The 24,862-nt window shown below is 40.8% G+C and overlaps 2 protein-coding genes across 3 annotated transcripts in view; one reads left to right on the top strand and one right to left on the bottom strand.

The window, feature by feature from the left end:
- The window catches only part of KLHL13 (kelch like family member 13), a 1,461,558-nt gene that overhangs the window by 411,529 nt on the left and 1,025,167 nt on the right, over positions 1-24,862 (bottom strand). The window lies entirely within an intron of this gene.
- The window catches only part of STK26 (serine/threonine kinase 26), a gene marked incomplete at its 3' end in the record, with an annotated part of 40,877 nt that overhangs the window by 2,975 nt on the left and 13,040 nt on the right, over positions 1-24,862 (top strand). For both annotated transcript variants that reach the window (XM_083595462.1, XM_083595463.1), the window contains exons 3-4: positions 18,277-18,507; positions 22,699-22,755. In XM_083595462.1, coding sequence (XP_083451588.1) covers positions 18,277-18,507; positions 22,699-22,755 — 288 coding nt within the window. The remainder of the gene's footprint in view (positions 1-18,276; positions 18,508-22,698; positions 22,756-24,862) is intronic.

The following is a 24,862-nucleotide window of genomic DNA, read 5'->3' as shown; positions in this document are numbered from 1 at the left end:
TCCCGCTAGTTATTTGCTAATCTGTTGGGTGTTTGTGTAATGCCACTAAACCCATCAAAAGGACCTGTGGTTTTTTTAAAACAACAACAACAACCAAGGGTGCTCTGGTAGGACCAGTAGGTTTTATTGCTTTGGGTTCCCTTTTGTTGACCAGTTTTATCTCTTTACATTCTTTATGGATCAAAAGATTCTGATTCCTTTGCGCTCTTTTATTATCTAAATCTAGCATATCTCAAAAGGTCAATGAACCCTCCAATTACTTTCATTCTTCTCTAATTCCATCATATGCATCAAGGAGCTGGCCACTATAAATTAATCTAAAAAAAAAATCACATGAGCTCCTTGGAAGGTGGCTAGAAACTGACACAGCTTGAAGATCTTGCTCTAGATTTTGGTACTTTGGCAAGGTAATTGGTTTTTAACCTACTATAAAATTGATTATTGCCCAACAATTTCTGACTTGCCCACAAATCCATAATTTCAGAACTTTAGTGTTTCCAATTGTTTTAACCATTTAATGTCGTGTCTCAGTTTTGTCATAGTTAGATCCATCTTCTTTACATGTCTTGTTTTAAAAGAATAGTGTGTGTGTGTGTGTGTGTGTGTGTGTGTGAGAGAGAGAGAGAGAGAGAGAGAGAGAGAGAGAGAGAGAGAGAGGGGGGGAGGGGGGAGTAGGGGAGTGGGATTTTTTAATCTTCCTTCATAAACCACCCAGTATCGCTTAGATACAACTTTAACTGTATATGGTAATTATTTTTTACTGAACCAGTATATTAGGTAGCATTTCAGTTGTAAGTCAGGAACGGATGTAGCTCAGTAATAGAGCACCTGCCTCACGTACAAAAGTTTCCTAGTTCATTCGCTAGCAGACAGGGGAGTGGGGCTTACCTGACCTTGCAGGTGGGTTGCTGCTGGTTCCTGGGAGGGACAAAGCAGCGGGTAGTTTGGCTATGTACAATCACACCAGCAGAGCCAAATCTTTCCAGTACATTTAGCCAGTTCTAACCTCTCAACTGCTTTGCCCCTTCCACTCTTCCCCACAGTAAACAGAGATAGCCTACCTGCCAGAAGGTCAAGTAAGCAAGCACTGGTGGCCCACACCACCATATGCTACTGGGTTCAGTCTGTGGTGTTTCCAGGTAGAGAAATCTATTAGATGAACTAGTCAGCATTCATAATATTGCAGATTGACTCTTGGTCTGATGTGGTATAAAGTAACATCCTCTGTTCCTGTGACATTAGATTTCATGTTAAGGCTGCAACCCTCTACCCAATTTCCTGGAAGTCAAGTCTTATTGAACTTTAGTGGATTTAACTTTTGAGTAGACACATATAGGATTGTGTTGTAACTTTTATGTTAAAAAAATGAGCAGTTAGTAATCCATAAACTTGAAAGTTTGCAAGTTAGTGTATATTTGGGTACAGTGGACCAAAGTTGTCTTGAGTCTGGAGTTATTAGTTGTTAATGATATAATTATACCTTTTTGCTTTCTCTAGTTTAATGTTCAGTCTGACTATTTCAGACTTCCTTGCTTTGCCCATATCTGAAAGATTACAGTGGGACACAATGGGCTCCTTGAGATGTAATACCAAACCATAGTTTTTTTGGAGGCAGAAATGGCGACTAGCCATTCTGTTTTTGTGCCTGTAACCCAGGTTCCAGGAGCCATTTGGCTCATAGCTTTCATATATGAGTTTCTAACATTGGGCCAGACATAAAAGTAGACAGGGTAAACCCTTTGTTCAGTAGGCTAAATTTCAGCCATACAAAAACCATCTTTCTGTCCAGGCAAACAAAGTATTATCATAGTTGAAGAACACATTTCAACCATATTAAAACAGTCGAAAGCGGCACAAAGCAGAACTGGTGAGGGATGTGGCCTGGGGAGGGTTCCTGAGGTCTGGGTAAAGAGGTCTGGTGTGTTCTCCACCCCTGTTGTAGACACCTAGCTTTGTGGTGACTGTAGAAACTATTCAGTACTTTTTGATACCCAAAACATACCTTTATTTAATGAATGCTGTTCAAGTGAGTTGAAATCAGATTTATTGGCTTCATCCATGGTTCTTGCCACAATTTGCTTCCCACAGATTTATTATGGCAGTGCTTCCATGAAGAATAGAATTATACAACCCATCTCACCTTGCTTCACCCACAGTCTAATAAAAGCCAAATGCTTGTTGATTTTCTGTGCTAAAATGTGGATCTTGGAAGCTGCCTTTCACAGTTCTATGTTTAAAGCATAGGTCTATACTCGCAGAATGTATTTGGTAGCTATGCATGGGGAGTTTTAAGTGACAAAGGATCTTGGTGCTGCGTATACTGTAAGAGAATCTGCCTTCCTGGATGGGGCCCAGAGGAATCATTCAATGTTGAAACAAATACTTTTGTAGTTGTTGCTGAATTCTTCTGTGAATTCTGTGATAAGGGGCACAGTGATCCTTCAGCTGATTCTGTTGTGATTCTGGTTTTTTTACATGGTTTGCTCATGTTGGGACAGGGTGATCTTTGAAACTTTTCTACCAATATCATTAAGATTAAACTTCGTTGCAGACCTTGAATTTCCAAGTTTCGTGCAGTCCTCTTCTTCCCTTCTCCCACTCCCAATATCTAAGAACATTTCAGAGACTTTAATAGGTGACAGCTTGCAACTTTTTCATGGTATGTTCTTCATCCAGCATGCAGCAACATGTTCCACAACCTTGGTGCAGCCGCAGATAGTTTCAGTTTCTAATGCTGTAGGTAGAAGATTAGAAATTGAAATGATCAGTGGCTGCACCAAGGCTGTGGAACATGTTGCTGCATGATGGATGATTACCAGTTGGTAAAAGACTTTTTAATAATTCTGACAAGGTTTTTGCCTGCTAAGTATCTGTGGTCTTTGTCTTGCCTGCCTAGCAAAGTGCTTCATTGTATGGCAAAAGCTTTTGGCAGGGTGCATACAAGCCTCTCAATGGAAATAATTCGTTAATTTAGGAGCAGCCATGGAGAAGGCACTTTCACTCAGCCCCAGCAGCTGAACGTACACCATGGTTGGGACCTAGATAAGAGTTTCTCCATCACATCTTTGGTAGTAGGTTGGCTATTGGGAGAAGCTGGTCCCTAAGGTATCTTGGACCTAAGCCAAGGTCCACAGAGAATCTTTAAAAAACTCCAGTTTAAAGTACAACTTAAAATGTCATGGTAAGATTAAAACCAGTGGGAACAAAAATGGAAACAACAGATAATGTTTCTTCCCTCCTTGGTTATAATACACTACTACCACCCTCTACAGCTCTTCAAACCTCAGTTCCTAGTTTTAGAGGAAGGTATGGGTTTTCTCAGCAGTAGCTAAATATACATTCTTACCATACGTGACGTTTTTCTCAAATTATTCCCCTGTGTAGAATGTTAAATTATAAGCTCTTCTAGGCAGAGACTTCTCTGCTTGCATTGGTGCTTGTGTGTGTGTGTACACACACACACACACACACACACACATATGCATAGAGGGACGTGGGTTGCGCTGTGGTCTAAACCACTGAGCTTCTTGGGCTTGCTGATTGGAAGGTTGGTGGTTCAAATCAGCATGACGGGGGAAGCTCCCATTGCTCTATCCCAGCTTCTGCAAACCTAGCAGTTCAAAAGCACACCACTACAAGTAGATAAATAGGTACCCCTGCAGCAGGAAAGTAAACAGCATTTCCGTGTGCTCTGGCTTCCGTCGCGGTGTCCTGTTGTGCCAGAAGCAGTTAAGTCATGATGGCCACATGATCCAGAAAGCTGTCTGTGGACAAATGTCGGCTCTCTCGGCCTGAACACAGAAGTGAGCACTGCACCCCATAGTCAAATTTGACTGCACTTAACTGTCCAGGGGTCCTTTACCTTTACATATACATTTACATACAAAAACCCACACACATAAATACATACATAAGATCACTGTCCAAGTCCTGCAGGTATTAGAAGTTGGCCATGTGGTTAGACGTAACTAAGTTATCTATATGTGACTTTGAGACTGTGGTTTTCAAACAGAGAATGTTACTTTGGCAAAGAATATTTCAACATACACAACACCCTCAACGGTTCCTCATAAGGCTTGGTTCTCCAGACCCTTGATCATCTTGGTTGCCCTTCTCTGCACATGCTCCAGCTTGTCAAAATAATAATAATAATAATTTAATTTATACCCCGCCCATCTGGCTCAGTTTCCCCAGCCACTCTGGGCGGCTCCCAATCAAGTGTTAAAAACAATACAGCATTAAATATTAAAAACTTACCTAAACAGGGCTCCCTTCAGATGTCTTTTAAAAATAGGATAGCTGCTTATTTCCTTGGCATCTGATGGGAGGGCATTCCACAGGGCGTGCGCCACAACTGAGAAGGCCCTCTGTCTGGTTCCCTGTAACCTCACTTCTCGCAATGAGGGAACCGCCAGAAGGCCCTCGGCGCTGGGCAGAACGTTTAATTAAACTGAACAGCTTATTAAACGGTGATGTCCAGAACTGGACACAGTATTCCAGGTGTAGTCTAACCAAGGCAGAATAGAGTGATACTGTGATGTCACTTGATCAGGACACTAGGTATCCCCCATCCTTTATTTGTGCATTTGTCTTATTATTCCTGACTAGAGATGTAAAATTTCCAGAAATTTTGAAGCCAAGAGAAAAAAACATTTTTCCCCTGTTTTCCCCTGGAAAAAATGGAAATTTTGGAAAAAATGAAAAAAAGTTCAGTGTGGAGTAGTTTTACAAATTGTATGAAACGCAGTGTATATAAAAGTATTATGCTTGCAATAAAACAGGTAACCACCCGCCTTTCCCTCAAAAGCAAAAAGCAAAAAACCATCAACATAAAAAATAATCAGATTTGCACCTTAGCACCAATAGCAAATAAAGTTAAGATCCTTCTCAATATTTAAGCTCTATAGAAGGTCTACCCTTTGAGTAGTGCTTTTAAAAAGACAAAAAACAGAAGACACAACATATACATGCAGTTTATTCTATCTCATTTTCTGAACTACTGCTATCATTTTCCATTTCTTCTTCCTCTTCCTCTTTGCCATTTTTCTCATGGATTTCTAAAAAACAGCTTTGGGAATTAATGGAGAGGGTTTTCCAGGCCTTCCCATCTCTACTTGAGGTCAGCCAGGGCTAATCGTAAGGCAAATTTGTTGCATGCCAGGCCCAGAAGTAACCAACATCCAGTTATTGAATAACATGTTGCACTAAGGCTCAAACTCTGTTTGAAAGGAAAAGGAGTGTGTGTGTTTTTAAAATTGCATTTGTTATTATATATTATAAACTGCATGATGGTAAGAGAGCTTTCTAAACAGTTTACAAAAATATACAACAGAACATTAAAATGATTGATAAAACACAGTTAAAGGCAGGTATTTAAGAGTACAGTGGTACCTCGGGTTATGAACGTAATTTGTTCCGGAAGTCCGTTCTTAACCTGAAACCATTCTAAACCTGAGGCGCGCTTTCGCTAATGAGGCCTCCCACTGCTGCCGTGCCGCCGGAGCACGATTTCCATTCTCATCCTGGGGCTAAGTTCTCAACCCGAGGTACTACTTCCGGGTTAGCTTGTAACCTGAAGTGTTTGTAATTTGAAGCGTATGTAACCTGTGGTACCACTGTATTCAGATATGATTAAAGTCAGCAGTGGTTAAAAGGAAGTAAATTGCATGCAGCTTCTACGTGTTCAGATGGGCTGGCCCTAACGAAAATGTTTTGAGCAGTTGCTGGAAAGAGTACAGTGAGAACACCTGCCTGGTGTCAGGCGGCAGGGAGCTCCAAAGTGTGGGTGCTGGAAGACCTGGGGAAAAAACGAAAAAATGGGGGGTGGGGGGACAGGTTTTTTTTCCCAAAGCCATTTTTTTCCAGGAAAAATGGGGAGGGGGGAATAGTGTGTGGCATATTCAAAGTATATCAAACTCCCCCCCACACAGGAAAAACCGGCTTTGGAAAAAAACGGGGGAAAACCTGGTTTCCCCCCAATTTTTCTGGGTTTTTTCCAGGCCTTTCATTTGTTAGTTTGGGCCCAACTTTTCAATCTGTTATGGTCACATTGAATCCTGATTCGATCTTCTGAAGGGGTTATGGGAAGAACCCATTTTTCACCATTAGCCTCCTTGAATGGAGGCAATTCTCACCATACATGAGTAGCTGCAAGCAAATTGGAAGTGAATTTTCATTTTTCAAACCTAAAAATATCTTCCTCCATTTTCTCCCTTTGATTTTGTGATTATTCTTGGGCAGGGCTGAATTCCAGGAAAAACTTTGTAGAGTTGGCAATAAACTTTATGTAATAGCACACTTCCTTTTACTTCATAGCTGGTAGCTTAACCTAGATATGCATAGAGTTAATAGTATTCTCTGTTTTGGTTTTATATAGCTGCAGAGAATAAAGAGTTCTTGGATGACTTTTTTTCCTTTTAAATGAAGGCGCATAACACAAAGCAAATGTTTCTTCAAGGATGGGTGTAGCATGGAAGTGCGTGTAGCTTGATTTCAGGAAGTGTAAACAGATCTGGACTTGAATGTTCTCTCATAGGTATATTTAAGTTAGGACCATGGGAAATATTTGGACACCTGTACTTGCAACTTTTACTACATAATGTTGGACTTGTTTGAAGGAGCTTGAAATAGAATAATTCCTGCTTAGCTTGTCCAGAACTCTAAAGAAGGTGGTATTAAATTTAAATCAGGTTACCCTAAGACCGTCATGACTTCCTTCAGAGATTCATGGGAACTGTAAGTTTGATGGTGTTAAGAGTTTTCTGAAGGGGTTCCCTTGCCTCTCAAAGTACTCAAGTTTCCAAAGATTGTTGAGACTGGTTACAACAGTATAGCGTGTGCACACAAACAGTATGTGAACAGGACTACAGTCATACCTCGGGTTGAATGTGCTTCAGGTTGAGCGTTTTCAAGTTACGCTCCACGACAACCCGGAAGTAACGGAGTGCATTACTTCCAGGTTTTGCCCCTCGCGCATGCGCAGATGCTCAAAATGGCGTCACGCGCATGCATGGAAGCGGCAAAACGCGACCTGCACGGTTGCGTCTTACGTTCTATTCAGGATGTGAACAGGGCTCCGGAACGGATCCCGTTCACATCCCGAGGTACCACTGTATATGCATTTACTTTGATCTTTCCATTGTGTATTTGCTTTGATTTTTTTCTGTGCTCTGTGGTGAGCCACAGGAGTTTTGTGTGTGTTTGACTTAGTCCCTTCCATGGAACCTGTGTTCCTTACATATGTAGAGGTTACTGGCATATTTATACTGAAAATTCGTATCTAATTTTAAATCATTCCAGCCTGCTGAGTTGTCTTGGGTAGCGTAATGTAGTTTGTCTGTGATTTGGATCTGACATACCTACTGTTATTAACTGAATTCTGAACTACTTTAGTATTTTGACAATGAGATGCTGATTGACAATAAAAATAGGCTCATTTAAGCATAAATGTGGTTTCTGGCTGTGGAGAACTGAAAGTTCAATCAGAAGCCCTGGAAGTGGCTTGTTCACTAATATAATATATAAGTTTTCCTTTTACAAAATTTGGAGGGTGGGTAGATGTGCCTTTCTATCTGCCATTTTATCCCATCAGGGGTACTCTTTTTTAAAAAAATAAAAATATTTATACACTGCTATGCTATAAAAATATATAGAAGTGGGTTACAGCAATAAAACATAAAACTGTACAATAAAAACCATAACAAAGTTAAAAACAGACATCAATTAACCATTGTAGAAGAATGTGTTCTTAATTGCCTGCATAGCTAGGCCTGGCAGGGTAGGAAAGTTTGTAGCAGACATTTTAAAAATATGGCACAGAAGGTGTCTGCTGAATTTCCATTGGCAGAGTATTCACAGGACTGAGCCAATGAAAATAAAGACTCTTGTTATCAAATGAGCCTTACCAACTCAGGGAATGACCAGCGATGCTCCTGCAGGTGATCTCAGTGATCGATCTGGGATGTAAGGGTTCAGGTAATTCTTGAGGCACTCTACAACTAAGTTGTTCAGGCTTTGTAAATTCATACAAGAACCATGACCCCAGCTCAGTGGTAAATGGGCAGCTAGTGCTCCTGTTTTAACAATGTCTTCATGTGTTCTCAACTAGGAGCTCCTTTCAGCAGTCTGAGTGCCACATTCTGCACCAGCTGGAGTTTCTGACCCAGACCCAAGGGCAGCCCCACATAGTGCACATTACAGTAATCTTGCCTTGAGGTTTCCAACACTTGGTGAACTGCAGTGGTCAGGCTTTCCCTGTTCAGGAACAGCTGTAGTTCCAGACGAACGAGATGAAGCTCATAAAAGGCACTCCTGTCCAGAGAGGACACTTGGACTTCTAGCTGCAAATGTGTTTTCAGGAGTACTCCAAGCAATACACTTGTTCCTTCAGAGCCAGTGCAGCCCCATCCTGAACAGGTAAACATGGCAACCACCTACCCATGAGGGGATACTGAGATTCCAACCTTATTGATGCCATTCTGGATGGGTTTGAAGGAGTACAGGAATACTTGTTCAATTGAAGAGGGAGTTGTGTTGGGACTTTGCATCCCCAGAAAATGTAGCAGCTTCACAGCCCTTGGTTCACATTACATTCATCCCTTGGAAGTCAAATGGAATCTGTTCCGGAAGTCTGTTTGACTTCCAAAAGGTTCAGAAACCAAAGTGCAGCTTCTGATTGGCTGCAGGAAGCTCCTGCAGCCAATCGGAAGCCCCATCAGACGTTTGGCTTCCAAAAATAGTTTGCAAACCGGAACACTCAGGGTTTGTGGCATTTGGGAGCCAAAACATTCGAGAACTAAGCTTTTCCTGGATGAAACATTAGAACTTGCCTTCAGCCTTTAGCGATATCTGTCAGATTGAAATCATGTTTGTTGGCATATCTATGCAAAGGCTGTGCTTGGAAACTGGCCAACACTCCAGTTGTGTTGCATGTGATGGGATGGAATTCACAGCTTGCTCTCAGTCTGTGATGGTTCTTCAGGTTTAACTGGAGTTTATAGCTCAAAAATGTGCACACAGACCTCCTGTTTTGGCCGATAGGAATTTGGAGGCTAATATTGATACTGAAGAACAGGTCAGTAGAATACTATTTTTAAAGCTGTTTTCAGAGGGCACTCCAATTGTCACAATAGAAATATTTAAAGAGTATAGTCAAAAAATGAAGGCAGACTTACTCCTTTAGTAAAAGCAGCAAATATTAAGTATATGAAGTGTAACAAATGCGCACTAGTTACAGGTAGGTAGCTGTGTTGGTCTGCCGCAGTCGAATTATTGTCAGTTAGAGAAAGTGGTGCAATAATACAAAACCTTCAGAATGAAATTAGCCATTCTTTCTTGCTCATAACTCCAGAAGTTTGTGGAGTCTGAGGGAAACTTGTTTACAAAAGACACCCCCCCCCAAAAAAAACCCACCCTTTTGAAGATGACATGCTCCAGATAAGATGTAAATAAAGATCACCACTTCTGATGGGTTTATGTGGAATACTTAATCTGTAGAAAGATTAATTATAGTTCTAAAGATAACAAAAATAACTTGGAACATTTTGACTAGTTTGGAAAGAAATAGAACTAAGAAAAGGATTTCTAGCATACAGTCAGACACTAGTGAGAGGGCTAATGCTGTAATCCTGAGAATACCTAGTTGGGTTTAAATCCCTTTAAAATTATTGGGACACTTTTCAACACAGATGTGGTCAGGGTTGCAGTATTGGCTCCAAAGAAATAGAGAGCAGAGTAGAGAGCCCTTGAAAACTGTTAATTGGGGAAGAAATCAATATTCATTTAAACTTGCAGACTATGTGCTTTGTTGTAATGAAGGGTAATGATTTGTTGTACGTTTTATAAAAGTAAAGTGCTTCATGTAAATAATTATGTGCTTCTTGATATTCCTGCTCTGTTGTCATCTTGATCAAGCTTTGAACTCTGCTTTGTCAGGAGAAAAGGCACTGTTTTCCCTCTTGAGTTTTAGGTTATTTAGCATTATAGCAGGGAGGATCAAACAGTGTTGACTGAAGTGGGTGTTCACAAAGATATAGACTGGTAGAAACATTGTTCTTAATTTGCAGCCTCAGACAACCCACTCTGGAAGGCAGCTCGGTGTTCCAGTATGACCTGGAGCAGCTAGTCATGTTAACTTTTGATTGATGTTTCTGTGATGTTGAGACCTGCTAACTTGTTAGACTTGAGAACACAAATTAATTTTGCATAGACTGCTCAGTGTCAGACAGATATTGCTAACAACCTTCCTGTTTTGAGGGCTGATGTAAGAGTTTATGTACATGCCAAACTTCTGCTTTTCACAGAAAACGACAGCTGTAGTTTTAAGTGCAAAACACTTTTCAGGACTATTCAGTTACTCCTTGTAGAATTGCAAGCGAAGGCAAATTACATTATTTTTTAAACCAGTGGTTCCCAGTTGGTGGTCTGCAGACCTCAAGGGGTCAGCGTAACCCATCTAGGGGGTCTGTGGCACCATTCACATAACAAAAACTACTATAGATATCAAAATTTTCAAAAACAGGCAGTCCTTGGCTTGGCTTTTGAAAAATGGGGTCCTCAGTAGTTAGATAATTGGGAACCACTGCCTTAAACTATTAGGGTTTAGTACCTCACAGATGGTTGATTCCTACTATGGCATGTAGAGTCAGTAAAAGAGCATATACCTCCAGTCTTTTAGCATTTTAAATCTACTTTCTATATGAGTAGGTGCCAGGATTAAAGGTAACTAGTGGCCTTCTGAAGCATAGAAGGGACTCTTCCCCTTTTGCAAGTGAGGCACCTGTCACTAGAGTAGTGCCACTTGCAGCGCTGAGTTTGGCATTATTTTCTGTTAGGCGTTGGACCCATGTCTCACGGGTAGTCCAGCTTTTCTAGCAGTGTTGGATCATTGTCTAGTTGCTTCACAATATTCACAAATGTATATTGCTACCAGAGTAACCCTTGGTTGTTCATAGCCATGAGATACCAGCCTAGATAAGTGTATTGCATTGCATTTGGGAAATGCTAAGGCTTTGCTGGTTTACAGAACAGGTGGATACATTATTCAGTGCACTAATGCTTGGTAAATATCTTCATGTAGATTTAGATTTCGTCATCTTGAAAAGTATTCCTGACCCAAACTAATGAAGGAAGTAAAACAATGAAATATAACAAAGGTTAAAGAGATTTCCTTGTTGCAAGTCATACTGCTTCATGTTTCATCTCTCCACCTGTGTGGTAATAGTTCCTTGTCTACTCTTTCTTTGAGGCTACCTACTGTAGTTTGTATTCCATATTTTGCACGACTGAATTCATGACTCCAATGCAGGTATTACTGTAAGAAAAAAACCTATTAAACAAAAGGATTCTTCTACTGGGCAAGCTAAGATTTCTCAGCACATTAAGGTAGAATATGGGAGTGTTACAAGCGAACAACAGAATATCAACTCATGACAGGGGTGTGAAATCTCAAACAAGAATCACCAGGTTATTGGGCAGTGTCACATCTCAAGAACATTCCAGTGAAGATACTGACATGACAGATATCCTTAAACTCTCTGTAAATATTTGTTTTGCTAAGCCTTCCCTGAACATGGTGGATATGATCCTTTCACTAGCTTACAGATAACTGCTGTGTTTTTTATTGTAATGGAGAGAACTATAGACCAGTTATGGGTAACCTCAATCCTGGGGGCCAGATGTGGCCCTCCAGGTCCTGGGGTGCCTCCCAAGATACACCTCCTCTCACCAGCCCAGTTCCACACACTCCATGGGTGCTGTTGCCCGTATGGAATGTATTTTTAAACTGTGACCTTGAGGTAGTGGTTGAATGGGGGGGTGTAGAAACCTCTGGCATGGCTGCAATGTCACCTACCATAAAAAGGTAAGAGTCACATCTGTTGCAATTCTGCTTCTGACCCTGCTCACCACTGGCATCCCTGGAAAGTTGTCCACACAGGAATGTGGTCCTTGGGCTGAAAAAGGTTGTAGAGTTAGGGAACCCAGGGGTCTTCTAGTCCAGTCGCCTGCAACACAGGAACCTCAATTAAAGTATCCATGACAGATGACCAGCCACTTCTGCTTAAAAACCTCCAATGAAGAAGAGTCCACAACATAGAGATAATCCTCCAATTTTTATTTTGCTGTCTGTCAAAAGTATCATACAGTGGTACCTTGGATTACATACGCTTCAGGTTACACACTCCACTAAGCCAGAAATAGTGCTTCAGGTTAAGAACTTTGCTTCAGGATAAGAACAGAAATCGGGCTGCGGCAGCAGGAGGCCCCATTAGCTAAAGTGGTGCTTCAGGTTAAGAACAGTTTCAGGTTAAGAACGGACCTCTGGGACAAATTAAGTACTTAACCCGAGGTACCACTGTAATCCCATACTTTGGGGGGTGAGGTAGAAAAGAGAATATGGGTTGTGCTTCCTTGTTGCTTTCAAACTTCCCTTAGTGTTTGTTGATAGGAAGACTTTCCTTTATAGGCTAGGCACATTATCCACAGTTAAATTTATTCTAAATTTTGTAGTATTATTTTAATATCTCTGCATGCTGATGGGCATAAAGTAGCTTTCAAGTAGCTAGGATTTGCTTCAAGTTGAGGGTTCAACGGACATCATAAAATGTATGAATTGGTTTTTTTTTTAAAGTCTTAATATGGTTCTAAAGGCATATTGATGATTACTTATAGCGTTTACCATCTTGCACTTGAAAGGCTTCAAAGTGCTTCACAAACCTCCTTGCAAGCTGTAAGATCAAGTTAGGTCAGTATCCTCCCCACATTACAGAAGGGGAATGGAGCTTGAGAGTTTATGGCTTCTTGAAGGCAGTTCTAGTGGGTTCATGTGTTCTCTGGAGATCTATGTTTATAGGCAATTTTCCATCTCTAGTTTTCTATCCTACTTAAATAACATTCCTGAAATGAATATTTTAATCTTCCCTAGGGGAGCTGCCTTTCAGGCCTCTCTGCGACCCCAAAATAAATAACATAGAATAGCTTGTACTGTAAGTACAAAGTTAAGAATAACTGTCCTGCTACAATTATGGTTCTTAAGAGATCCTTAGAATGTCATGATGGATCAAAATGCAAATTGAAAGGCAAAATTGGGCTGTGGAGTTATGAACTTCTTGTTTTGACTTTTAATTGTGCAAACTCACCTCTACCCTTAGGAGAATCTTCTTTAACTTAGCTGCTTTAGTTGATGACTTTCATCTGTGTAATTTTTAAAAATATGCTGAGTTGCAAAACTACAAATAAAGGTCTCATATATTGACAAGCTCTGAGATCCAGCCCCATCAAGCTTAAAAAATCACAATCTGGTATCATCCAGTGGACACTGATGAACCAGGACAAGTTTAGAATCCCCAAAACATTGTCCATTTTGGGAAGTGTTCTCTTTGTGGATGAGTGTATGGGGAACAGTATTCTTGCTGGAGGCTGAAGGGAATGACAAATTGGAGGGGTGCTTTTCCAATGAGAAGCACCGTGGCTTCTTCTCACCAAGAATATTTTGATACATGATTCTTGCTAGGCTTAATGATTGACACAGAATGATGAACCCCTGAATGTTAATCCTGCAAGTTACGAAGATGTTTGTTCACTTTCACTCTTGGCTGCTGGGGATCATTGGCTTGAGTTCACACAGTTGAAAATGCCATGGGGAGCTGGAATAATTGAGGGCACTTTCCCTGCTATTTTGTCTCAAACAATGGGAGCACAAAAAGAATGGTCCTGCTAAATGCGGGAATGGGGAAGTGCAGGCAGGTCTCCTGCTAACATTGCTTCTGGCCATGTACAAACTGCCTGCTGCATTAGTTTCCATGGAGGCAGCATGCTGCTGAATGCCAGTTGCTGAGAACTGCAGGAGAGAAGAGTAATGTTGTGGTCAAGTTATGTTTGTAGGCTTCCCATGGGCCTGTGGTTGGCCGCTGTGAGAACAGGGTGGTGGGCTGGATGGATCCTTGCTCTGGTCCAGTAGGGTTCTGCTTATGTTCTTATGGAGGATTTTCAAAGTGACAGTATTCAAAGTGACTCTTCAGTACAAGTGCTGCTAATTTAGACAGTGAGTGCAGGATTATTTATTGTTTTCAGAATTCTATCACTTCTTATTGTTTTGTTCAGAGTTACTTGCCACTGAAAAAAGTATTTTTTTTGTCATGGAACATGTGACATCAACTATCATGATGTTTTAGGGTTGCCATATTTTGAAGAGCAAAAAAAGAGGACACATTTGCCAACTTCTACTTTTAACTACAGAGCTCTTACAGCTATAGAAGCTGTGATAGATATAACGTTAGTAGCAATGTTCTTAACTTTCAATGTAATAATAATAATAATAATAATAATAATAATAATACATATTTCTCTCTCACTTGCCACATACACCTTTGTGAACATAAGTGTGCACAGAACAATTTATTAAACTGTTTAACATGTATATTCCATTTATGAAAAACAGTGAGAAATGGGAGCTTGATGCATGAGGCTTTAAAAATTGTATTTATCTTTTGTAAAAAATCTTGGATTAGTGTAAACCAAAAAACAAACAAAAAACCAGCACATTTTGCCAAATTTTAAAAATCTGCCTGGACAGAAATTTTAATCCTGAAAAAGAGGACCTGTCCAGGAAAAAGCTCATGTTGCAACCAGACCTGAAAAAGAGGACAACCCTATGATGTTTGCACTATTAAGTCATACTCAGATGAGGCCTATTGAAATCAAGGTACTTAGGTCTATTGCGTTCAGGGGGTCTTCTCCTAGAATGGCTGGCTTCCCTTTTATCCCTCATAGTGTATTGAATAGCAAAGAGCATCACTGACACATAATGTTACGTTTTTGCTGGTTTATGTAATGGTTAAGGAAACAAGTCCTTGCTAAATGCTGGATTACTGAATTTGGTTATGTTTGCCTTTTTTATTTCAACTCAGATGATGTTTGCATACAGCTGCTAACAGTCTTTAAACAGATTTCTAAAGTGGGAGATTCTAAAAGTATATCTAGTTTTGGAAAAACCTACATTATTTCTAAACATCTAGAAAACTGACACATGTTTCCTTGTAAACTTGAAAAGAAAAATCCCTGCTGGTTTCTTTATCTTTGAGAGGTGATTTTTTACAAGCATCCTGATTCTCCTCTTGCAGCAGTACCCTTGCCTTTTTCTGGTAGCATCCAGTCCTTGGGGTGGGGTACAGTTGGGGATGAAGAGTTAAAAGTGGAAAATTCCATGAGGCTTTAGAACAGTTTTAGCGCTGAAGGAAATAGTCTATGCAATTATCAGCTGGTTTCTAAAGAGGAACAATTAGGCAAGCTGGGAATGTTGCACAACTGCTGCGGCTTGTACTAAAAAAAAGTACAAATTGGAACATGCTCCAGGTTCAGGCCTTGTTTGTAGTGCATAAGTTCCCTGGGCCTTTGCAATTCTGTATTTGCAAAGGGCTGAGTAAAGTTCCTGGGAAAGATAACTCCTGTATTGCAAAATGTTACTGCCTAGCATCTATTAGCATAGCCAGTGTGATGGGATAGTGCTTAGGGCAGGGGTCAGCAAACTTTTTCAGCAGGGGGCCGGTCCACTGTCCCTCAGACCTTGTGGGGGGCCGGACTATATTTTTTTTTGGGGGGGGAGATGCAAGAGCACCACAAGCCCCAGTAGCTGCTTACCTGTGTCTTGCGAGCAGCAGGGGCTGGCAGCAACAGCGGAGGGACGATGAGCGGCGCACGAAAGGGCTCCGGAGAGGGGCTGCTTAAAATGGCAGCCACTCGAGCGCTGCTGCTGCTGGCACCAACAAAGCCCAGCCCCCTTCCTCCTCTAGGCAGGGCGAGGAGAAACCAGGAGGAGGGAGGGAGGAGGCGCCGCCGCTACTGCTGTGGGAGGGAGAGGGAGCGAGAGGGAAAGAATGCACGTGCGCTGGTGATCCGCGCAGTGATTCCCAAACCATCCACAGGCTAGATCCAAAGGCAATTGGGCCTAATCCGACCCGAGAACCTTAGTTTGCCTACCCATGGCTTAGAATGTTAACCTGAGGCTAGGAAGACCAGGGTTCAAATCCCCATTCTTTGAAGGAAGGGCCAGTTAGAAATGTAACACGTAGCCTTCAACTGAGCTTTTTTAAGGGGAGTAAGCATTTTCAACCATTTGCATTATTTTTCCTTCATAGCATTTCCTATCCTCTCTCCTCCAGTAGGAAGAATCTATAGTCTAACGACAAAGCATTTGAACTGCATGGCTCAAGGACTCTAGTTCAACCCTGACATTTAAGATTAATAATACTAAAGGCTGCAATTATATTTTTAAGAGATTAAATACCAGTTTATTTAGAAGTAGTTTAGCAAGGGTTGGACATACTGCCATTAACAAATGACCTACAGTCATACCTCGGGTTAAATTTGCTTCAAGTTGAGCGCGTTCGAGTTGGGCTCTGCGGCAACCCGGAAGTAACGGAGCGCGTTACTTCCTGGTTTTGCCGCTTGCGCATGCGCAGACGCTCAAAATGACGTCACACGCATGCACAGAAGCGGCGAAAAGCAACGCGTGCGTGCGCAGACACACTGTCACTAGATACGTTTACCTCTAGATGCGAACGGGGCTCCGGAACGGATCCCGTTCATATCTAGAGGTACCACTGTATCAGGTCCTTGTTGTTACCATCAATGCTCTTATTAGAAACCAAAAATAAATTCATAGCCAGCTGTGGGTTGATTGGTTATTTTGTGAATTTCATTGAAGATAACACTAATCTATTTTAACATTAATCTTAATAAAATCTTATTTTTTATATAAACTAGAAAAACATGAGTTACCTAGCTAAATCTTACTTTTACATATATATCTTTTTCAATTTCTTCAAGGAGTTTAATGTGGCATTCATGGTTCTTAGCATACACACACTCCCCATTTTATCCTCATGACAACCGCATGAGGCAAGTTAGGCTGAAAGCAGAAATTGGCCAAGTCACTCAGAGTTGGGACTGGGACCCTGGTCTTGTAGGTACCAATCCCATTCTCTAATCACTACACCATGCTGGCTCTCTTTTTGTTGGTTTTGCTGGAAATTACATAAATTGCTTTGACTGGGTTTTGGTTTTTTGAACCTCACAAAGACATGATGGGTGATTTTTCCATCTTATGTATGCATGTACTTTGTGGTTATCTATTGTTCACAGACAGAATTTTAATAAGTCCCTCCTTTTGTAGACAATGATCACATGCCCCCAGTTAATGGTAGATTATTGCTGCTGTGACAATCTGAAGCTTTTCTTTTCATTATTATAACTTTCCTGAGTTGTTTCTAAGGTTCCTCACAGTCCTTTCTAAAATATACAAATCTTTTGCTGATTTTCCTTCAGCGGGGTAGTGTCACAGCTGCAATTGGTGACTGTAATTAAAAAGACTATCTGAGGGATTCGGAAATCTGTGTGACTAATATCAAATAATGAAATTAGCAGTTCATGTTAATAAATGGGATTAGTAATTTACGCAGATTCTTGCCTCAATTACAAGACAGTTTTCTTGCTGTTGTGGTCAGAGAGAACTTTCCATCACTTTTCATTACCATTTCATTCTCCATCCCTTCAAGCTGTGTGAAATGTTACACAAAGATTAGGAGATCACACACACACTCGGCTTAGTTAAAGAATTTGGGATTTATTTGGTGCTGAATGTCAGGGTGGACTTGTCAGTATTATGGCTGGGCAATGTTGAGTTTTCAACATCACGGTGTATTGCAGCCAAGCATCGCGGTAAAAAACTGCATTGGCCCCAGCCAACAAGGTGCTGGGTGAAACTGCCGTAGCTCTCATCATTGGGAGCTGAGGCGCTTTCCCCTTCACGCCTTGTGGGCTGTGGCCGATACAGCTGGCCCAGCCTGTTCCTCAGCTGGGGGAGCCCCGAGTCCTCCACCGCTTGCACTCAACCGGCAGAGGACTTGGGGCTCCTTGGCCAGGCTTTGCTGGGGGCAGGGGAGCCAGCTATGAGTCCCCCACCCCACCCCCGCTCCGCTCACACACGGCTGGCAGGGAACCCGGGGCTCCTTGGCCAGGCACTGGAGGCAGAGGGGCTCAAGAGCTGTGACAGTTTCACCAGCGATATACCACTGAGTGAAGCTGTCATTGCAGTCTCTCCCCCCCCCCCCATACTGGTCCTGGGTGATATATTGGTAATATCACCCAGTGCTAGTCAGTATATCCCCCTTCTTTATTATAATTCCCTTTATATGAATTAAAATCCTCAGTCTTGGAGAGAGAAAAGGCAGAAACCTCACTTACTATTTTCTTTTTGTGCCCTCCTCCCACTCCCTTCAGAATCATAGAGCTGACCCTGAGGAACTCTTCACAAAACTGGAACGTATTGGAAAAGGCTCATTTGGAGAAGTCTTCAAAGGAATTGATAATCGGACACAACAAGTGGTTGCTATAAAAATCATAGACCTGGAGGAGGCAGAAGATGAAATAGAAGACATCCAGCAAGAGATAACTGTGCTAAGCCAGTGTGACAGCCCTTACGTAACAAAGTACTATGGCTCCTATCTAAAGGTAATTCTTATGGTTGCTCCATGTCTACTGGAAAAATGCAGTTCTTTTCTTTGAAAACAGCAAGATTAATGTTGTGAGATGCAGACCCATGGAATGCTATCAGATTTTTTAAAAAAAATTAGGTACCACATTTTGTGGGTGAAGGATAGAGTTTGAGTTCGGTCTGTTCGTATTGTGGTTCTGAAGTTTGCATTCCAAGGTCTTGGTGTTGTCAAAAATTGTAAAGACATTTCAACTCACACCTTCCAGTTGTTTGTCTGGGCAGTTGTCTTCTTTAGTTGTGTTTTTATTGATTTTAAAATACATTTAAAGCTTGGATTAAAAACCCAAAACAAACTAGCAATCCTCTTTATTGATGGACTTTGAAACCAAATCATTTCACTCCCCTTGTTGGCATCTATCTGTCTCTGGAGACAATGGAGGAATGCACCTTCAGGGATAAAGTCAAAGAGTTGGAGATTTACAGCAGTTTTATTGCAGGTGGGGCAGAGGAAGAAGTCTGGTTTTGCTGCTACAGGTGCACCATCTCTTTTCTTCTCTCTGTGCTCCTCCCAGTGGCACTCCTCTGTACCCTCAGTAATCCACAAGTTTTCAAAAATTCCCATTGTTTGCCGATGTGTTGCTCTCCATGAAGATGCTGTGCATGGAGCAACAGATATGGGAAGGGATAGAGCGGACTGTGAGAAGATGAAGAGTTTCCCAAAGGGGTGATGTGGAATTAGAGAATATTAAGACAAAGAAGTGGGGTGGAAAGCTACCTGTCTGGTGTCTTTCTTTTTAAAAAAAAGTTTTTTAATGCTTTGTTCTCTCCTATCAAATCCATTCCCTCTTCCCCTCAGTTATTTTCATACATACTTGTTTGAGCCTGAGATGTTTATCTTTCTGCGTAACACAGTTACTACTCTCTCAACCCCTTTCAACACATACACAGATTTCTCTCTCTCTCTCTCTCTCTCTCTCTCTCTCTCCACACATACACACACAAACGCACACACCACTTCTCCTTATACAGCAGAAGCAAGCATCTTAAATCATTTTATTTCTTTTATGTAAGGAAGCAAACTGTATTTTAATTCTTTACCCTATTGCTGTATGACTTCAGGAGTCTGCTCCTTTTTATTTCATTTATTCTCTAAAATAGCTACATTTCACTTTAAAGAAGACTGCTAAGAAAGATAAAGTTGAAGTAAAAGAATATTAAAATAAATTGGTATACATTAAGCTAGTAAGACACAGCACCACTGCTAGAACAGCACATTCAGAATCACACTCAGTAGTAATCCAGTAGGCCCTCCCTAAAGGTTTTACAGAAGAACCACATTCTCCCTGCTTGGCAGAAAGCTGGGACTTTTCTGTGGAGATGTCTGGTGGTTGTTCTAGTGCCTAAGCTAGAAGAGAAGCAGCCATTTCATCCTCAAGGGAGAATTGGATCATTGGCATGCCAGCAAAAATGTCCTCATTAACACACTGCACTTGGGTGTGCATGCCTGTGGGAAGAGGGTAATCTGTTCTGCCTTCCCTGGTCCTGCCCCCAGTTAGGATCAGACATTTCAACTAATGCAACAAATTGCATTTCCTCAATGGCCGTATTTTTAAAATAGCAAACCATGTTTCCATACTAAAAAAAAAAAATGTAAAACAGTTATGAAAAATCAGTCAGTGACTTTAGGGAGCTTATGACTGGTATTCTGTGTGGTTTCACAAGTGCTTATAACATGCAGAAAAGTCAAACATACGATACTGAACAGAAACATCACAGCACAATCTTACCACAAATTGCCAAGGTTCTACAGACCAGGACACTTTGGCAGGAATTACAACGGAAATATTTTTTTAACCCTAATGTCAGATGACCCAACTTCAAAAGAAATAATTGGGACCACGTTCTTAAATGTGTTTCTGATTCCTTTAGATCTTTGCAGCCTGTCTTGAAGTCCAGTGAGGTTGCAAGCAAAGATACCTGCTGAAAGTGGCAAGTCTTGCTTTGGGCAGAGATCAACTGCACTTCAGAGTTCCCAGTTGGGAACTGTGTAGCACAGCAGATCTCAGCAGGGTTTGCTGTAAGCGCCAGCCACCTAATTGGTGCTTATAGCAAGCCCCTTCAAGGGCAGATCTTTCATACTGCCAACCTCAATTCAAGTTGGTGATTTAAAGGAGGAATTGAGCAAATTTAGTGTGTGCTCATTTTTCAATTTAGCCATGACTTGGAATGTTTCTGCACCTGACATTAGGCATTAGGTGTGAGGAAAGTGGCCACGGTTTGTGCAAAACTGCCTGGCAGGCTAAACTCTCAGGCTTGATGGACCTAATTAGGTCCCTGGGCTGGAGATTCCATGTCCCTGCTCTAACACGTCATAATTTTAACCAAAAAATCGTTCAAAATTCAATAATTAGGCGCTGTCCTCTGCTCTGTATACAGGCTATACTTTCTTGTCCTGTAGTAACTTCCAAGGAGTGTTCCTGGATGCCTAGGTGAAAACTATACACATTCAGCTACAGTTTATAGTTGAGACTTCATTGAGGCATTCTTGGAAAAACAGTACTTATTTTGGCTCTGCAAGCAGATTGCACTCAAACCATCCAAAGGTATCTGTGTGGCCCACACAGTGTTAGCCTGAGAATGAGTTCTCATTGCAGGTTTTTCTTCCTAGCACAGTTGGGCTTTGTGAAAAGTGCTAAAAGTAGCAAATGCCTTCCCTCTTAATTCTGACCATTGGAACAAGCCTTCATAGTATAAATACAGTCTCTAATCCTTCATGATTCTCAACAAACTGTGCTCTATTCAGTGCTGGACATGGAGTATGGCTGCCCTGCCCCTTAATTTGCTTGTTCAATTACATCCGTATTTCGTGTGCATTCAGAAAATTGAACTGGGCTAAAATTCAGCCTTAGATGGAAATAAATTGCTGACAAATCTTTTGTCTGACGTTCTTGTGGAGAGGCTATTGCCTCTTATCAGTTAATTTCCTTCATTTGAAGCCCTTAATTATGCTGATAGCTCTGAGTATCTGTAACTAATAATTGAAATGTTTGATTAAGACCAGTTATATTTGTTCTAAGATCTATATTCTGCCTGTGTATGAAGGAGATGATCAAATGTTGATTTAGTAGCATGTGTTATCATTGTTTTTTATTTTGCTAATAGCTGCCCTTTTTTTGTAAATATCACATGGTTATGTTGGTAATACTGTTTATGTAATTCGTGTCATGAGCAGAATTAATATGACAATTTGTTTATGGTCTTTATTATTAAAAATAGACCTCAAATAATACTTTAAAAATCAGACCAGGATTATTCGTTTTCTCTCCCTCCCTCCCTCTCTGTCTCTCTTCTCTCTCCACGTGCACATAGGCACACATACATATAAAAAGTGTTTTTTGAGGGTTGTGTGTATATATATTTTGCTCTTGAAATGCCAGTTAATAAAATAGTCTCAACAATTCCAATTGCAAACCCACTTATTAGAAGGTAAATCCAAGTGAGCTCAGTGGAACTTGTTAATGACTATACTGTTAGGATCCTTTATAAGTGGAATGCAGTTCACCTGTTTTCCATGTAGCATTTTCCAGATTCATTACAACAGCCAAATATATAATATTGATGCCAGAGAACGAAACAGTTCAAAATAAGTGGAGGAAGTCTTCTGTTATAAAGAAGAAGCATACTTTCACATTATAGCATTTTCACCTGGAAATGGTTAACTGACAGTCTCATAGCTGTATAAATAGCCCATTTGGTTCAGATGCAAATATCTTGAGTGGTAAAACTTTGTCATTGGAGCAGTATTTGAAGAGATTAAAATACCTTTCTTCAGGATTAGTTAGTATTCACAGTTCATCATGCAAGCTTTTCAGATGCACTTTTTTCTCTCAGGATGGATGATCAGGTGGTGCAAAGGGAAAATGGAATAGTGGCTCTAACTCTGTTTTTATTGATAGATGTTCCACTCTTATGCTAAGATTATCATTGTACAGTCATACCTTGACTCCCGAACGCCGCAAACCCGGAAGTGATTGTTCTGGTTTGCGAACGTTCTTTTGGAACCCAAACATCCAACGAGGCTTCCTGCAGCCAACCAGAAGCTTCGATTTGGTTTCTAAATGTTTTGGAAGTTGAACAGACTTGATGAAGTGAGCTGATCTACTAATCTATTTTGAAAAGCCTAACACTTTATCTGCATTCATTTTTAGGGCACAAAGTTATGGATAATCATGGAATACTTAGGTGGGGGATCAGCACTGGATCTGGTAAGTGTCTTCTAATGGTTTGTGCCTTGTTCATTTTCTAGTTAGCTTCTGCATTCTTACTTATTACTAAAATTTGTATGCTACTTTTCCATGTAAAAATGCTCAAAAGTAGCTCATTTCAAAGCAACAAGAATGCAACTCAGTACATCATTACAATAACAATCAAATATGGGTAAAGCAATTCAAAGTACAGTGGTACCTTGGGTTAAGTACTTAATTCGTTTCAGAGGTCCGTTCTTAACCTGAAACTGTTCTTAACCTGAATCACCACTTTAGCTAATGGGGCCTACCGCTGCCGCCGCACCGCTGGAGCACGATTTCTGTTCTCATCCTGAAGCAAAGTTCTTAACCCGAGGTACTATTTCTGGGTTAGTGGAGTCTGTAACCTGAAGCATATGTAACCCAAGGTACCACTGTATAACAGCAATCCACTGATCTAGTAATAACATTCTTAATATTCGGAGTGTGACTTCTTTCTTTTTATAATTTATGGATTGATAGTTTTTGAAGTTTTTTCAGTGAACATACTTCCTTTTTCAAGAAGTTTAAATATCCATGTCAAGGAATAGGTTTCAAGTGTAATTTATGACAGAAGTCATCATTAAATTTAATTCACAGTTCTGAAATCTCAACACTGAAGCCAGATCATCTCCTTAATATGCTAATGTTCAGAGCATTATGTAACTTTTCTGTAGATCATTCCCTCCTCCAAGAAGGGGACATGTCATTTTGTAACTGCTTTGTGTAAATTGCCAGTTGCACTTATAGTAGTCATCGTCATTGTAGTAGTAGTAGTAGTAGTAGTAGTAATAGGACTCTTGTCAGTTAGGCAATGGTTCCTTCTACTTGCAGTTGGTGTACTGAAGCTCAGAGGATTTTGACTGAAGCTACCAAATGACTCAGTGTCTGGGCATGGCCTGTGATTCCCTGATCCAACTCAAACACTTTTTTTCTGTGGAGAGAAGCTGTCTGTCTTGTGGCACAATGCTCCTCTTGGTGCAATGACTACAGTGTTCCTTTATGTCTAGTTGTAGATGAGTTTGAGTTCAGGTTGTCTACCTTGTGTCTTAAAAAACAATATATTACCAAAAAGTGTACCACACCTTCTACTTTTCAGTATGAGGAAGATTTGTTGCTGTCAAAACACAAGTTTCATTAATAAACTGAAAGGTGAGATGTTTTACCAGTTTTGAATACACAGAAATGTTTTTTTTGGAAGCAGATTCCAGGAGTGTGCTATGGAAGCAAAAGCATGGTTAATATTCAATGTTGAAACTGACCTGGTTTTTCCATTTTTGGCAGTTTAAATTTAAGCCATGAAAGGGCCCTTTACTTATGACAAACACAGTGTTCACGACGGATGCAGCCTAGGAGGGACTAAAAAAGCAAAGCGCTTTGGGTGGTGATGTGTGGTTTTCCCCTATCCCCCAGTCCAGCTCCACCACAGCCCTATAGAAGAGACCCACCCTTTTCCTGTAAGATAATGCTGCTCAGTGTTTATGCTTATGAGATCCTGAAATATTATTAACATTGAGCAACATGACATTTTTGCAAGCTCTGTACAAACTGTGCCTTAATCCCACTAGAATTTCAACAGCATAGAATTACAAGTGGTCTCTGCACATAAGTAGCACTCAGTTCAACCCTAACAGCCACCTTCTGATTTTCTCAGCTGGAATTTGGAAAGGTAAGAAAAGCCTTGCTGTTTGCTGAGTTTTGGGGCAGTTGTCCACTAGGGACAATGGAACAGATTTTTGAGGGCTATGGTTCATATACACACAAATCCATGTGTGTTGATTGCTATAGCTCTAAATACTGGCTAAAGCATGACATGGTAAATGGCCCACAATTCAGATCACTTCACCTCAAACAGCACATTACAACCTGATGAAGGGCAGAATGGAAATGGAAACAAACAGTAAACAGAATTTGACTCATGTTCGGCTGCAGATCCTCAAGTGATGTGTTAGAGAGTGATAATAGTGCAAATCAGCCCTAGTTTGTGGCTCACAGTCTTATGAACCTCTTACCTAAATCCTCACAGCTGTTGTACTGTACAGTATATTACTGCCAATGGAGGCAGTTGCCCATACATAGTGTAGTTTAA

Source organism: Podarcis filfolensis (genome assembly GCF_964270895.1).
Source record: "Podarcis filfolensis genome assembly, chromosome: Z".
Classification (NCBI taxonomy): Eukaryota; Metazoa; Chordata; class Lepidosauria; order Squamata; family Lacertidae; genus Podarcis; species Podarcis filfolensis.
Note: the sequence above shows the minus strand (reverse complement) of the source record. Positions and strands in the feature narration are given on the sequence as shown.